The sequence below is a fragment of the Callithrix jacchus genome, chromosome 15 (genome assembly GCF_049354715.1).
Source record: "Callithrix jacchus isolate 240 chromosome 15, calJac240_pri, whole genome shotgun sequence".
Classification (NCBI taxonomy): domain Eukaryota; kingdom Metazoa; phylum Chordata; class Mammalia; order Primates; family Cebidae; genus Callithrix; species Callithrix jacchus.
Window position 1 is genome coordinate 83,049,676 of NC_133516.1, and position 17,357 is coordinate 83,067,032.

At 39.7% G+C, this 17,357-nt stretch overlaps 1 protein-coding gene across 17 annotated transcripts in view; it reads right to left on the reverse strand.

Annotated features, from left to right (window-relative positions):
• CFAP91 (cilia and flagella associated protein 91) overlaps positions 1-17,357 on the reverse strand; it is a 72,851-nt gene that overhangs the window by 21,575 nt on the left and 33,919 nt on the right. For 12 of the 17 annotated variants that reach the window (XR_004734223.3, XR_013527605.1, XR_004734215.3 and 9 more), the window contains 6 exons: positions 11,475-11,591; positions 9,339-9,410; positions 8,234-8,380; positions 7,025-7,246; positions 3,978-4,126; positions 3,346-3,437 (listed from right to left, as the gene is read on the reverse strand). Coding sequence is in view for 6 of the 17 variants with exons in the window: in XM_078352067.1 (XP_078208193.1) it covers positions 3,346-3,437; positions 3,978-4,126; positions 7,025-7,246; positions 8,234-8,380; positions 9,339-9,410; positions 11,475-11,591 (799 nt within the window). In the remaining 11 variants the exon portion in view is untranslated. Of the gene's footprint in view, positions 1-3,345; positions 3,438-3,977; positions 4,127-7,020; positions 7,247-8,233; positions 8,381-9,338; positions 9,411-11,474; positions 11,592-17,357 lie in introns of all 17 variants that reach the window. The other 5 variants (XR_013527603.1, XR_013527607.1, XR_013527604.1 and 2 more) reach the window with 1 other exon arrangement.

Here is a 17,357-nt window from a genome sequence, read left to right on the forward strand (position 1 = left end):
AACTAAAGGTAAACCCAACCCAAATCTAATTTCTTTCTGCTCCCTCTCTACCCACTCTGTGGCTCAGCACAGTCATATTCCTTCCCCATGCTTGCCTCCATTCCACTCCTCAGCAGTTTCCCTCACTTGGAATGCCTGAACTGCAAAACCTGGAAAGCTCTTGTCCAAGATCCTCCAGGAAGTCTCCTATGATTATGTCAGCCCAGATTTACCACTTACCACACTTGAGTTTGTACCAACCTATTCAGCATTGAAGCACTTCATGTTGAGTTATGTTTTGTTTGCTACCGAGTGTAAATAACTTACGAATAAAGACCTTGTCTCATACTTCTCTTTGAGCCTTAGTTCTTAATGTGGAGGGGGACTTACTGATTGATGATGGTTTTCTAAGTTCATGGGTTTAGTCCTAACTCCCAATTCTAAGAATATTCATTATCAGGATTTAGCACAGACAATACTAAGCACCTAAGCCCTTGGAAAGGACTAGTGATGATGATGATGATGTTCGCAGTTAGCATTTCTCCTTACTTTGTGCCAGGTACTGTTTTAAGCAGTTGACATGTAATTATTAATTTAATTCTCTTAAAAGATAGCATTATTAATATCTCCATTCTTAGAAGAAGAAACATGGATACAGAGACATTACGTACTTTACCTAAAGTCAAATAGCTAGTAAAAGACTATAAGAAGTACTGTGGGTTGTTTGCTATTTTGGTATCAGCTAGTTTAATTAGGGTAATTAACTCAGTAGTTTTTCAGCACTTCACAATAATATGGTTGAAAAATCTAGGGCTTTGGAGTCACAGAAACCATGGTTCAAATTTGCAAGTCATATGTCTCCAAGAGCTAATTTCCATTAATTGAAAAATGAGAATATACCTATTGTTTTTGTAAGAAATTGAGATAGTGTACATTTAAAAATGCTTAGTGAACTTCCTGGAACTTAGCCTGCGTTTAAAATTTGGCAGTTACTGTTATTTTATATCTTTTATCTTTTATATATTTTATATACAGGTATCTTTAAGGTCTTTCTGGTCTATTGGCTTTTTAAAAAGTGATATATCTCAAAACGGTCTATATATAATATTACCTTAATTTTGGGTAAAGAGTATATATAATACATATGGTTCTCTTATTTGACAAGAGAAACAAAAGGTCCTAGTGTGCTCCCTGTTCATATGGCTTTTTTGATTTGGCAAAAATAGAAAGGTGAGAGGCTAAGGACTGAGTCAACTTGCCAACACATAAGTCCCCCTGGATTCCTTCAGCTCAAGTCTTCCTCCAAATCCTCAACTCAGACTCTCAAGGTCAGGGACAGGGATCACAAACTAGTAATTTTTTTTTTTTTGAGACAGGGTCTTACTCTGTTGTTCAGGCTGGAATGCAGTGGCACAATCTCAGCTCACTGCAGCCATGACCTCCTGCTCTCAAGTGATCCTCCCACTTCAGCCTCCTGAGTAGTTGGGACTACAGGTGCACACCACCACACCTGGCTAATTTTAAAATATATTTTTGTAGTGACTGGGTCTCCCTATGTTGCCCAGGCTGGTCCCAACTCCTGGGCTCAAGTGATCTTCCCGCCCCAGACTCCCAAAGTGCTGGGATTACCGGCTTTGACCACCACCGCACCTAGCCAAAAACTAGTAAATATCAAACCCATTGTTTTCCTCTCTTTCAATCCTAGGGTGGATTTCAATCAAGGATGGAATGGCTTTGAAGCAGGCTGGCCTCACTTTGAACTTAGAAGAAGTGGAAAGTAGTAGCATATTTTCTTAAGTCCCTAGAAAACATAAGGTCCTTTTTGTAACATGATGTGACACAGAATATACTACTTTATCTGAAAATTGAAAAATGGGTATATACCTATTGTTTTTGTAAGAAATTGAAAATTAACTTTTTTGTATAGGTACTATCATACATTATTGATGAGAGTCAACAATCATTTTGGGGAACAATTTGGTAATATCAAATTGGTAGAACAATCTTTTGTAGGGAAATTTGGTACTATCTATCAAAATGTAAAATACATATACCCTATATCCCAGAAATTGTACTGTTAGGAATTTACTCTCAGAAGCATGGCCAGGATATGTGTAAAATATATTGACTGAAGCACTGTTAGTAATAGGAAAACACACTGGAAACAACCTAAATGCTTATCCTTAGGGGTACTGGTTTAAAAATTACACTACAACCATGCAATGGAAAAACTGATATTTCTTTGTCCTCTGCAAATGAGTTAGAGCTCCACCATTTCTATCCCGGATTAAACAACTCAAATGTTAAGCATTTTTCTGCTTAAACCTGTCTGGAATTCCCCTGTATAATTTTGAATGCTTCTGAGCTACTGTTTCACTTAAATATTGGTCTTCTCCTGGTTGCACCCCTCTGACTAGGATCAAGCCTATCATCAACAGTCTCAGAGCTATGGAAGAATCTTAATTTTTCTGTTTAAGACATTATTTTCTCTTTCTCTGTTGACTAAAAGCATCAATCTTTAAAAACATGTCACCTGTGACAAATGATAAACTAGAATATTTATACTTGGATGGAGTTCCAACAGAAACAAGCTATTTGGGGTACAGGCAAAGCAACAGAGTAGATTTAGACCTTTCTAGCACCCCTGCTTTTTAACATCCATGGTTCACGTGTCCTGCCTCTGAAAGGCTGCTACAATGTGAAAATCTTCTATATGCTTGATATCTGTTTTATGCTTTTTAAAAAAAAAAGTTTAAATGGCCAGGTGCAGTGGCTCATGCCTATAATCTCAGCACTTTGGGAGGCTGAGACGGGCAGATCATGAGGTCAGGAGTTTAAGAGCAGCCTGGCAACATGCTGAAACCCTGTCTCTACTAAAAATACAAAAATTATCTGGGTGTGGTGGTGGGTACTTGTAAAATTCCAGCTACTTGGAAGGCTGAGGCAGGAGAATTGCTTCAACCTGGGAGGCAGGGGTTGCAGTGAACCGAGATTGTTACATTGCACTCCAGCCTGGGCAACAAGAGCAAGACTCCATCTCAAAACTAAGTAAGTAAATAAATGAATATTAAAAAATAAAACAAAATAAATACACCTCTTGTGAAAACTTTGGAATATCCTTTTAAAGAAGGTTTGGATTGTGCTACTGTCACTCTTATTAGAACTACATCCCATCTGTACTAGAGTTGACTATATTCTAGAATCAGACAGCATGAAGAGAACCCGACAAGAAATAAGAAATAAGAAAACTCAGCGATCCTCCTTCAGAAATTTCCCCATCCCTCTGTTTAATTTTAAATCTCTGGGATATTGAAAATAATTCACAACTCTTAAAAATCCTAAAGTAAAGCATTTACAATGGCTTACCTTTTTCTTTGACAAAGTATTTTTGCACTTCTGGGATCAGAAAACTATAAACCAACTCTGCAACAATCTCCTCTGACTGAAGATAGGTTTGGCTAAAAAATAAAAAACAAATGGAATGATTTCTTTGGTTTCGTTACTTGAGCTGCTGATTTATGTTTTCCTGCTGTGTAAGCAACCCCACTCAAATCTTACCATCACCTTTTCCTTGATTAAGTGATCTGAAATATCACATTCCTGGCAAGTTTGTTAAACTCCACAAAAAATTGGATTTGACTCTGTCCTTCAGTTACCCTGCCTGCCAGGAAGGGAATGTTGGAAATACAGCTTACACATAGAAGCCAGAAACCTTGGGATGAAGTCCCAGTAATGTTGCACACACGTAGTCACATTGTTTTCATGCTTCTGAGGATTCTTAAAGTGAGTAGGGTACTCCAGATTGCAGAGGATAACTGAGAATATCTACAGAAGCATACGCATGTTGGCTTCTCAAGAGTTATGTTAATCAAACAATGGACCCTGAAATATGAGTTATTTATTTCTCCTTGGTAGTGAAATCGTAAGCTCTTGAAAAAATATATATGAGTACCAGCAAATGGACTTTCCATTCTACAATCTGTGCTCTTGATACACACCGGCTTTCCATTTCATAAGCAATGTCATTGATTTTCTCAGCCATCTTCTCAATTTCTGCCCTGGCTTGTTCTTTTGCAGTATTCGCTTCGGTATTCAGTATTATGTCTTCTAGGTAGGAGGTTACAGTACTATGGTGAATTTTAACTACCTGCAAAAAACAATAATACCCTCACCAAAACAGGTATGTTGTTGTAAACAACACAGGAAAAATACACAAACATTGGTCAACTTTAAGCACATATATTTCATTTATTAAGTAAACAGACCCTTCACTAATTATTCATTTTCTTCACCATATCAACAGTCTGTTTCTCATCCACCTACCTACTCATTCTGGGTAGCCCACACCCATTTAGCCCATTTCAGAATTATGGACCTTATTTGAGGGGCAAGACAGCACTGCTGAAGGATCATGAGCTTCAGAGTCAATAACGCTGGTTTGAATCCTGGCTTTGTTCTTACAGCAACATTACTTGGCCAAACTACCTAACTGTAGCACAGACTAGGAGGTATTCCCCAGTGTCCTTTCTCTCTTTCCCCTTACATAATAGGACCTCTGGATTTTAGCTAGGCAAACAGGGGCTTGGAACGAAGACTACATTTCTTAGCACCCACAGGAGCTGGATTGGCCATATGACCATGTTCTGACCAAAGAAAGGATTCTCAAAGGGAAAGACCTGGCTTCTTTTTTTCTCTCTGCATTACTCATTTCATGAGAACATAATGCTGGGGCACCAGCAATCATCTTAAATTGCCAAAAGGGCTACGACCTGGCTAGACCTAGGAACAGAAGAGTAGAAAGCTAGAAGGATCCTAGGTCTCAATGAATTTATTGAACCATCATCGCAGCCCTTGACTGCTTCTTTTTAAAGCAAGTAGCTTAAAAAAAAAAAAAAAAAGCTTACTTGAAATCATGAAATAGAATCCAGATTTTTAAAGTACATCAGAAGCAAACTTAGAGATTAGAAAAATAAAACAAGAAGTATAGAGCACATAAATATCCAGTGTAATGAATTAGGGTAAAGTCAGAACCCATGTATTAGAGTAATTGCCAGTATCTCAGAAGGCCACCATGGTTTCCTCCTTTACCACAGCACCTTCCCAATTTCATGGTAAACATTTTCTTTTCTCTATAATTTCACTCCCTAAATATGTAATTCATTTTGTCTGTTTTACAGGTGTATATACATAGGAAGATTAAGCATCAACTATGGCATAGTTTTGCCTGTATATGTATGCTGTCTCCTCAGCACAGGATTATCAACTTCTTAGAGGTAGGGCACTTTTCTATTTTATGTCTGAATATATCTTTGTATCTGAGATAATGCCTCGACTCAGTAACAATTCAGTACCTGTTTCTTGATTGGCACTTCAGCACAATTCTGAGTATATGATATTGTACACCTGTGTGTAAAACATCAACCTTGAATCCCTATGCCTTCTCTATGGGAGAGTTTCAATGGCTAGTTTAATACAGTGTCAACCAAATAACTAACCAACTAAAATATATCTCCTGAATGTCTATTATGTACAGGGATCTATGCTGCATTGTGCAAGGCACAAAGGGAATATACAATATTCGTGCTCTCATAGAGCCTACCCTCTTATTCAGGAAGCAAGTTGTATCTATATGGAGATGGCAAGTTTACTGTGGTCCATCTGTAGTGATATATGTACCTGTGTTTATGTATATCTTTACAAATATGTAAATTTTTGGACACATTTGTACATGTAAGAAAATGTGTGCATTTGTGTGTTTCTCTCTGTCTTGCTAATATTGTGTGCACCAGATTATATTTGTAAATATGTCCTCGTGTATGTGCCCACAAAAATGTGTATGTATTTAAAGATGAGTCTATGACTCTGTAACTATGTTTCTATCTATATGCTATTTTTTGTAAATTTATTAAATATTACATTTCTTTTATGTACAAGCATATTTCTCTTCAAGAGAATCTGTTTGAATGAAGGTTGGGAAAGTAGGATGGAAAATAGCCATTATATTTTAATTAGGTTGGGAATTAAAATGATGGATGATATTTGAATCTGTGGATCCACAGCTGGGTTCATTTTTTACATAAGTGATTCTTAAATCAGGCTAAAAGGGCTATCTTAACCCTTTCTTGCCCTTGCTGGACAAAGCAGATGTTTTCTGGGATCATTCCCATTTAGAAGATATCTTCCTAAGAAGCTTTTTACCAGCTTCTTCCTTTCTCTGCTTTTGTGTGTAGTAGCTCCTCTGTTCCATTTCTTCCTATTCTCACCCCTAGTTATTCTTCCCATCCCCAGCTGGTTCTTCCTTAGTGATATTAGGGAAGGGATGGCAAATTCTGATTTGCCAATAATTTCTAAATCTCAGTAACCCTTTTTGAAGAAAAGTGTGTTGAGATGGTAGGAAGCTACAAGCTGGTCACCAACTCCTGAATGTACATCTTCGGCCAAAACCTCTCTTCTAAATTACATCTTGAAGATCCACATACGAAACAATACCTCTGCTTAGATGTCCCAAACTAAATATAAATTGATTATAAATTGACTTTCTGATTCCTTTCCTGCCCCTAAGCTTATTCCTCTCTCAATTTTCCTACCTCAGGAAATAATACCAACATCTTCCAGCTGCTTATGCCCGACACTGGACATAATACTCAACTTCCTGTCTCTCACTCTGGGCTTCATAACTTCAAGAGCTCCTTCCTGGCCTCCTGGTTCCCCCTCTGTCCTCCTCCAGCCTGTGATCTACACAGCAAGTGGAGTAACCAGCTTAAAATGTGTCTCTGGGCCCTATTTGTTTCCTTCATGGAACTCATTACATTTTCTTCGTCTATACACATGTGTGTATTATATGTTATTTAAGCTTTAGGAGAGAAGGTATCATGTCTGGGTTTTTTCCTCTAAAGTTTCCCACAGTGTCTTTGCAGAGTGCCTGGCATACAGTAGGAACCCAATGTACAAACAAAAGCCAAATGCTATTTTATGTCACGGGCTTCCTTTGGTTGAACTTGGCTCCTTCGAGGCAGCCTCCATACACCCAGCTGCCCCTACTTGCCTCCTTGAATATTTGGTCCTCCTTCTGCAGGCGCTGTTTCTCCACCTGGCGCCGACCACTCTCTTCCGCCTCTCGTACCCGCCGCTGGCGCTCGGCCAGCATGACAAAAGCATGGATCCTCCTCTCCTCCTGCAGTCTCACCAGCTCTTTGGACAGGAAGTCAAACATGTCTGCCAGTGCCCTTCCTTCCAGTCCAGCCAAATGGTTTTCAACAAGTGACACCTTGAAAATAATAATATAACTTTAAGGATACAAATTCCACTATCAGTGGTGATTATTAGAAGAGGTGCTAGATTACTCAACTCTTGGAAGTCAATTCACTTTCAGAATGCATTTAATTTTTATTGGGAATATTACCTCTTGATTGACTTTATCTCAGGTTCTTATGAGGAAAACTGAGGCACCAGAGAGTCAATTGTTTAGTCAGTCACTGATGAAACACAGCCCTCAAATGAGCCAGAGGATTTAGCAAGACATTTCTGTTAGTGACCATGAAGAATGGTTTTTTTTTTTTTTCCTAATCCACAAGGTAAAGGGCATCTTCCCAGACATGAAGGGAAATGTCAAGTTTTTATTAAAGATAATATTGGAGTTAACCAAATGGAATCTCCTAGAAATTTACTCTTGATACTGCTTAATTTTTCAGTATCTTTCCTTTCACACAAGTTTGGAATTAAGATGTTGAATAACATGAAAGTAGAAAACCTTGGTACTTTTTAGTCTTTTAATAACTTTGAAGTCATTAATGACCATCTTTGAAATAGCAGAGGAATGGCCAGGCATGCTCACTCAGGCCTGTAATCCCAGCATTTTGGGAGGCTGAGGCAGGTGGATCGCCTGAGATCAGGAGTTTGAGACCAGCCTGGCCAATATGGTGAACCCCCATCTCTACAAAAAATACGAAAATTAGCCAGCTATGGTGGTGCATGCCTGTAGTCCCAGCTCAGGAGACTGAGGAAGGAGAATCACTTGAACCCAGGAGGCAGAGGTTGCAGTGAGTTGAGACTGTGCCACAGCACTTCAGCCTGGGAGACAGAGCAAAATTCCATCTCAAAAAAAAAAAAAAAAAAAGAATGCTGACAGAGTGATGGGATTATGGGGCTGCTTCTTTTTCAACATTTCATTAATTTTTATTATAATGTTGCTTTGCAATGATAAAAATCAAGGGAGAAAATTTAACAAGAAAAGTAACAAGAAAAAAAGGAAAACCTTGTGTTCATGCAAGTTCCTCTGGCGCTGTAAGCCCAGGGTCACTCGCTTCTCGGCTTCTTTCACCAGCTTTTCATCTTCTTGTAGTGTGTGGCAGGTGCGTAACTCCTGGATCAACTCCAGTCGCTTTTCTTTCCCTTCAAACATCTGTATCAAATCAAATCAAACAGAGCCCGGCAAGTTACCATCCCTTTGTGCCAAGCACTAGGAGTCGTACGCAGTGACTTGTGAGACACTTGTGAACAGTGGGTTCCACCCTGCCTTTTGGGTTCCGTAGAGCAGATGTGTCCCATAGAGCTAGATAGAGTTCAGCCCTCTTTTCTGTGCCTTCAGCTTCTCGGGCAGAGAATGGGCTTAGGTTTCAGTGGGCTGTACTCAGTTTCTGAGAATGCTCTTAAAGACACGATGATAACGCTAGGGTCATATTAAGAAACCAGAAACTTCCCTTCATTTCCTGTGCTCCTTCTCTAATAAACCTCAAGATGGCATTTTTCGTGGCCATATTTTCTTTTTCTTTTCCAATAAATCTGCTCCTGGTTTGTAATACTCAATCTGTTGTCCGACTTTAACTGTGGTGCTTCTCTTGGGGAATACTGAGAGTAAAGAACAGTATTAAAGAGAAGTTGTTCATCCAGCTGACTTACTCATCATATCTGAATCTTTTACAAGTTACAGCTGTCTGGGGGAAAAAAAACCTAACTTCCCAAATGTAAAGCCTTAGCCAGATTATTTGTATTAGGACTCTGTGGAAAATTAGGGAATCCACCTGGTTTGTAATGCTTACATAGCCAAAATTCAGGTAAGAAAATGTATGGATTTAACAATTCCAAGGAAAAGTGAGTTTCATACTGCCTTAATTACAACCATGGCAAATAGCCCGTAGGTCCTTCTGTCTCTCTCCTTGATACTGTGCCACCCACCTGGATAAACAATGCCACTAGAGGGAAACGGGTCACCAGAAGGATGGGTAGGCAATTCAAGAGTTTAGCTGAATAGGATAGCAGGGTGCAAAAGGGAATTCACTCCAAGGAACCAAGCAGATGGGCATTCTAAAAAAATTTATTCTCAAAAGAGAAGCACAGGGCCAGCAGTTGGACTTACACACCATGTTTTGAACGACTCTGCCCCGGAGTAACTTTTGAAGGTGGATCACAGCCATTTCTATTTCTTCTTCTTCCTAAAAGAACAAAGGGAGAACCATGCAGCTTGACAACTGCAGTAGTCCAAGCATCAAATATTCTTTTGAAGACTTATTTCAAGCAAAAGAGGCTATGCTAGATGCTAGAAGGATTTAAAGAGAAATAAAACATGGTCCCTGCCCTTATTGAACATACAGTATTTTAATGTTACTTACCATAAAATTCATTATTTTTCATCATTAACAAATCATATTACAAGCAAAAAATTTACTCCCTGCCATGCTATCCTTACAAATGAAGCCACTTTCATTTACCTATATTCCTTTCCAGCAAAATCTTTTTTGAAGCAACAAGTATTGCTTATAACATCATTTTGCAATCAGATTTTCATGTTTTATCATCAGTAGACAAAAATACACCTAGCCTATTCCACAGTAAGGTAATTCTCATGAGAATTTAGCTAAGCTGATAAAATCAGAATATAAGAAACAAGATTAGCCATCTACAAAAATCATCTTAAAAACTATGTGTCCAGGACGGGTGCGGTGGCTCAAGCCTGTAATCCCAGCACCTGGGAGGCCGAGGCAGGTGGATCACAAGGTCAAGAGATCAAGACCATCCTGGTCAACGTGGTGAAACCCCGTCTCTACTAAAAATACAAAAAAATTAGCTGGGCATGGTGGTGCATGCCTGTAATCCCAGCTACTCAGGAGGCTGAGGCAGGAGAATTGCCTGAACCTAGGAGGCGGAGGTTGTGGTGAGCCGAGATTGCGCCATTGCACTCCAGCCTGGGTAACAAGAGCGAAACTCCATCTCAAAAAAAAAAAAAAAAAAAAGTGTCTAAAGCTGGAAAAGCAGGATATGGGAATCTAATTAAGGTGTCTTCGAATGTAAAAAGAAAACAGTAGTCTAATCAATGGTATTAACACACATGAAAGACAATGTGTCAGGCTGGGCACAGTGGCTCATGCCTGTAATCCCAGCACTTTGGGAGGCCAAGGCAGGCGGATCCCTGAAGTCAGGAGTTTCAGACCAGCCTGGCCAACATGGGAAAACTCAGTCTCTGCTAAAACTACAAAAATTAGCTAGGCGTGGTGACATACAGCTGTAGTCCCAGCTACCCATGAAGCTGAGGCAGGAGAATCACTTGAACCCAGGAGGCAAAGGTTGCCGTGAGCCAAGATTATGCCACTGTACTCCAGCCTGGGTGACAGAGCGAGACTCTGTCTCAAAAAAAAAAAAAAAAAAAAGATAATGTGTCAACCAAAGGCCTGCACAAAGTCTAGAAAAGAGAATGTTATCCAGCAGTGCACATCCCAGCCTGCTGGTGGGAGCTTTCTGGTCCCTCTGCAAGAGCCACTCATCAGAGGTAGTAACAGGTGTTAGTGCGGTCTCCCACCAATACCTGCCCTCAGCCAAGAAACACATCAGCCTTCTGAATACAGTTTGGCTTCTTGTGAGGACTGTCCTATACTGGCAGATAATGTGCTGACCAGCCAAGAGGAACAGCCTGATCTAATAGGCAGTTACAGTTCTCTCCATAAAGTAATACATTTGCATCATGGCTTCTCTAACAGGTTCCTGTGGGTTTGTTTTGTCTGAGTCAGTCCTCTAAATCCTAAGCAACCCTGCTACCTTGCTCAAATTGAGTCTGGTGAGATGTGGCCCTAATCAGGGCCCTTTGAGTCATCCCCACCCCAGAAGCAAGCCTGTCTAAATAACATCTCTGGCATTTCATTCTTCTTCAACTCCAACAGTCATTCCCACATCTCTCCATTTGGGAAAATAGTTACGGTAACTGAGCAAAATTCAATCTTCTCTTTCTATTTCATACACATGAGGATTACCTTCTGATGCTGATTTTTCATAGAAATATTTTTTAATTGTGTTTTTATTTTTGAAAAGGACTGGGTTTATTTCATGTCATTTCATTTGTTCTTGTATGTGTTTGATGTTTGATACATAAGAATAAAGACGACATTTAAGTTAGAGCTTGGGGAACGAACACTGCAAAATTAGACTTGCTTTAAGCTAAACTATCCTAAGAATAAACTGACAATGATATTGAATTTAGCATTTCAACTAAAAAGTTTCAAACTTACGCTGGAAGTCATTTCCAAGGTTGGAGTTGGAAGCCGAGGTTGAGGTACTGGGTTTCTTTGAAGGAAGCGAGGGGGTTTCTTTGCTTCAAAAACTTTATTCTTCTTATCCAGCAGTGCCTGAAATAATGCCAATTAATGTCATCTCTTACCTTTTCTTTTTAACAAAAATTTGTATAAATTTAAGGGGTAAAGTGCAGTTTTTTTACATGAATATATTGCATAGTGGTGAAATCTAGGCTTTTACCAAATCCATCACCTGACTAATGTACATTGTGCTCTATATTTTCCTTTATTACCAGATCTAGGTCACAGATATCAATCAGAATATTAATATTTTCTGTGGTGATGCTAGATTAGAGAAATACTAACAGAAATGTGTATATCTCCCAACAGGTGCTAACGATATTCCTAAAAATGTGTTATCCAACCAGCCTGATCAACATGGAGAAACCCTGTCTCTACTAAAAATACAAAATTAGCCAGGCATGGTGGCACATGCCTGTAATCAGTAACTCAGGAGGCTGAGGCAGAAGAATCGCTTATACCCAGGAGTCAGAGGTTGCAGTGAGCAGAGATCACACCATTGCACTTCAGTCTGGACACAAGAGCAAAACTCCGGCTCAAAAAAAAAAAAAAAAGAAGAAAATATCTTGACCACTGACTAAACATAGTCATATTCTTGGTGTTTTCATCAAATCATGAATAGATAAATAAAATGTGGTATATCCACACAATTGAATGTTATGGAATCATAAAAAAGAATGAAGTACTGAGATGTGTTAAAACCTGGATGAATCTTAAAAACACTATAAGCCATATACTGCCTGATTGCATATATATGAAATGTCCAGAATAGGCAAATCCATAAAAAGAATGTAGAATAGTGGTTGTCAGGGGCTGAGGGGAAGGGGGAATTGGGAGTGGTCACTATTAGGCATGGTGTTTATTTTGGGGATGATGAAAATGTTCTGAAATTTAAAAAAAAATGTTCTGGAATTAGATAGTGATGATGGTTGCATAGACTTGTGAATATGCCAAAAACTATTGAATTATATACTTTACAGGGGTGATTTTATTGTATGCAAATTACATTCCCCCTGCCCCCAAATAAAGGGGACAAACAAAAACTGAAGGAATTCATGGCCAGCAGAACGTCCCTACATGAAATGATAAAACAAGTTCTTTAGGCAGAAGAAAAATTATATAAATCAAAAACTTAGATCTATATTAGTATAGGAAGAGCAGAAGAGAATGAAAAATAAAAGTAAAATATTTTGTTTTTATTTTTAATTGATCTAAGTTAGTTAAAGCACTAAGAGTAAAAACATATGGCTGATTATAGCACTTGAACCAGTGAAATGAATGACAGGAATATCACAGGGATGGGAAGAAGGAGTAGGGAGTAATCTGCTATAAGGTGCCTGCTCTACCCATGAAGTGGCACAGTATTATTTGAAGGTGTACTTTTATTATTTTACATGTATAATCATATACTGGTCCACAAAGAAAGCCTCATGAAATTTCAAAGTATCACACAGACTATGATCTCTGATCACAAGGCAATTGAGTTAGAGGTCAATGAGAAAATGAGTTAAAATTCCTGAATATTTGGAAATTTTAAAAAACACTATTAAATACAGATTCAAAAATCATAATGGATATTTTTTAATATTAGAAATTAAGAATGGCAAACACTACATATCAAAACTAAAGAAATGTAAAAAAAAGTATTTTGAAGGAAATGTTTAAAATAGTTCTATGAAACAGATGAATGCCTGAAATTGATAAGCTAATGTGCAATTTAAGAAAAGACCTGTGGGGAGGGATCCAAGATGGCCGATTAGGAGCAGCTCAGGATTGCAGCTCCCAGCAAAAGCACAGAGGGTGAGTGGATGCTGCATTTCCAGATGGATTTTTATTGCCCACAGACCAGGAGATTCCCAGGCGGAGGAGCCCCAAGGGTCGCCAGCGCAGCTGGTTTAGCTGATGCGGCTGTTTTCACCAGCATGGCTGTTTTGCCGATGCCCTGGTGCAGTGGTTCTCCATACAAAATACACGGGTCTGGGCACTGTTTAGCTGGTGATTGGAGCTCCTGGGAGACAGAGTTGCCCATTCATCTGATTTAAAAGGGGACTGAAACAGGGAGCCAGGCAAGGAGATGCCCAGGCAAAAAAGTGCCACAATCTCAGTGCAGCTGTTTCAGATCCCAGCGCCTTTTCAACAGGCGACTGGAACACCTGTAAGACAGAGTGCACTAAAAAAAGGGGGGCTCTGAGACAGGGAGCCAGGTGGTCAGGCTCAGCTGGTCCCACACCCCCCAAAAAAACAGCAATTGGAAATTCTCTGGATGAGAGTTTCACAGCAAACACAGCTGAACCCGGGATGGTTCAGCTCTATGGGGGAGGGGCGTCGGTCATTACTGAGGCAGTCCACCACTACGGAGGTAGTTTGCCATTGCTGAGGAAGCCTGCCATTCCCAAGGCAGCCCACCATTACAGAGAGAGTCCACCATTATAGAGGTGTGCCGCCATAGCTGAAGCAGTACTAACTACACCCATATAAACGGGAGTGCAGGGAAGTTCACAGAGCAGCTGGGCAGAGTCAACAGCACCTCAGCAAAGCCTCTGCAGGCAGACAGTGCCTAGGTTGCCTCCTGGCTGGGCAGGTCAGCCCTGAAAAAAGGGAGCAGCACAACAGAAACTCATAAATAAAGCCCTAACTCCCTGGGACAGAGCACCTGGGAAAAAAAAAAGTGGGGGGGGGGTTTATGAGTTCCGCTGCAGCAGACTTAAACTTACCTGCCCAGCAGCTCTGAATGAACAATGGAGCTCACAGCTCAGCACTTCACCTCCTATAAAGGACAGACTGTCTCCTCAAGCAGCTCCCTCACCCCCATACATCCAAAGAGTCACCTCATAAATGAGAGTTCAGACTGACATTTGGTGGGTATCCTTCTGGGACAGAGATACCAGAAGAAGAAACTGGCAGCAACCCTTACTGTTCTGCAGCCACTGCAGGTGATCCCCAGCGGGGCTACAAGCAGGGCCTGTAGCGGACCTCAGCAGTCCTACAGCGGAGGGGCCTGAATGTTAGAAGGAAAACTAAGAAACAGAAAGAAATAACTTCATCATCAACAAACTGGACATCCATTCAGAGACCCAATCTGAAAGTCAACAACTACAAAGATGACAGGTGGATAAAGCCACAAAGATGGGAAGAAACCAGCACAAAAAGGATGAAAACACCTGAAACCAGAACGCCTCTCCTCCTACAAGGGATCACAACTACTCACCAGCAAGGGAACGAGGCTGGATAAAAATGAGTGTGATGAATTGACAGAATCAGGCTTCCAAAGGTGGGTAATAAGAAACTTCTCTGAGCTGAAAGAACATGTTCTAACCCAATGCAAAGAAACTAAGAATGTTGAAAAAAGATTTGATGAAATGCTAATGAGAATAAACAACTTAGAGAGGAATATAAGTGAAATGATGGAGCTGAAAAACACAACATGAGAAATTCCTGAATCATACACAAGTTTCAACAGCCAAACTGACCAAACAGAAGAAAGGATATCAGAGGTCGAAAATCAACTCAATGAAATAAAAAAAGAAGGCAAGATTAGAGAAAAAAGGGTAACAAGGAATGAACAAAGTCTCCAAGAAATATGGGACTCTGTGAAAAGACCTAATCTACATTTGATAGGTGTGAACTATGACACCTGAATGTGTCAGAGAAAATGAATCCAAGCTGGAAAACAGTCTTCAGGATATTATCCAGGAAAACTTACCCAACCTAGCAAGGCAGGCCAATATTCAAGTCCAGGAAATACAGAGAACACCACAAAGATATTCCTCAAGAAGAGCAACCCCAAGGCACATAATCGTCAGATTCACCAGGGTTGAAATGAAGGAGAAAATGCTAAGGGCAGCCAGAGAGAAAGGTCGGGTTACCCACAAAGGGAAGCCCATCAGACTCACAGCAGATCTCTCAGCAGAAACCCTACAAGCCAGAAGAGAGTGAGGGCCAATATTCAACAACCTTAAAGAAAATAACTTTCAACCCAGAATTTCATATCCAGCCAAACGAAGCTTCATAAGTGAAGGAAAAATAAAATCCTATGTGAACAAGCAAGTACTCAGAGATTTCATCACCACCAGGCCTGCTTTACAAGAGCTCCTGGAAAAGGCACTAAACATAGAAAGGAACAACCAGTACCAGCCACTCCAAAAGTGTACCAAATGGTAAAGAGCATCAACACAATGAAGAAACTGCATCAACTAATGGGCATAACAGCCAGCTAGCATCAATATGGCAGGATAAATTCACACATAACAATATTAACCCTAAATATAAATGGGCTAAATGCCCCAATCAAAAGACACAGACTGGAAAATTGGATAAAAAGCCAGAACTCATGGTGTGCTGTATCCAGGAAACCCATCTCACATGCAAGGATACACAAAGGCTCAAAACAAAGGGATAGAGGAAGATTTACCAAGCAAATGGAGAGTAAAAAAAGGCAGGAGTTGCAATTCTCACCTCTGATAAAATAAACTTTAAACTAACAAAGATCAAAAGAGACAAAGAAGGACATTACATAATGGTAAAGGGATCAATGCAACAAGAAGAGCTAATGAACTTAAATATATATGCACCCAATACTTAAGCACCCAGATACATAAGACCAGTTCTTAATGGCTTACAACGAGACTTAGACTCACAAACAGTAAGAGTGGGAGACTTTAACACCATTGTCAATATTAGACAGATCAACGAGACAGAAAATTAACAAGGATATCCAGGACTTGAACTCAGACCTGGACCAAGCAAACCTAATAGAAATTTACAGAACTCTCCATCCCAAATCCACAGAATATACATTCTCAGCAACACATCGCATCTACTCTAAAATTGACCACATAATTGGAAGTAAAACACTCCTCAGCAAATGCAAAAGAACGGAAATCATAACAAACAGTCTCTCAGACCACAGTGCAATCAAGTTAGAACTCAGAATTCAGAAACGAACTCAGAGCCACACAGCTTCATGGAAACTGAACAACTGGCTCTTGAATGTTGACTGGATAAACAATGAAATGAAGGCAGAAATAAAGACGTTCTTCGAAACCAACGAGAATGAAGACACAACATACCAAAGTCTCTGGGACACATTTAAAGCAGTCTCTAGAGGAAAATATAGAGCAATAAATGCCCATATGATAAGCAAGGAGAGATCTAAAATCGACACCCTATCATCAGATTGAAAGAGCTAGAGGAGCAAGATCAAAAAAACTCAAATTCTAGCAGAAGACAAGAAATAACTAAGATCAGAGCAGAACTGAAGGAAATAGAGATATAAAAAACCCTTCAAAAATTCAATAAATCCAGGAGCTGGTTTTTCAAAAAGATCAACAAAATAGACCACTAGCCATATTAATAAAAAAGAAAAGAGAGAATAACCAAATAGATGCAATAAAAAATGATAAAGGGGATATCACCACAGATTCCACGTAAATACAAACCATCATCAGAGATTATTACCAACAACTCTATACACATAAACTAGTAAACCTGGAAGAAATGGATAAATTCCTGGACACTTGCATCCTCCCAAACCTAAACCAGGAAAAAGTCAAAACCCTGAATAGAACAATAACAAGGTCTGAAGTTGAGTCAGCAACTAAGAGCCTACCACCCAAATAAAGCCCAGGTCCAGATGGGTTCACAGCCGAATTCTACCAGACGTACAAAGAGGAGCTGGTACCATTCTTTTTGAAACTATTGCAAACAATCCAAAAAGAGGGAATCCTTCCCAAATTATTTTATGAGACCAACATCACCCTAACACCAAAACCTGGCAGAGACTAAGCAAGAAAATAAAAC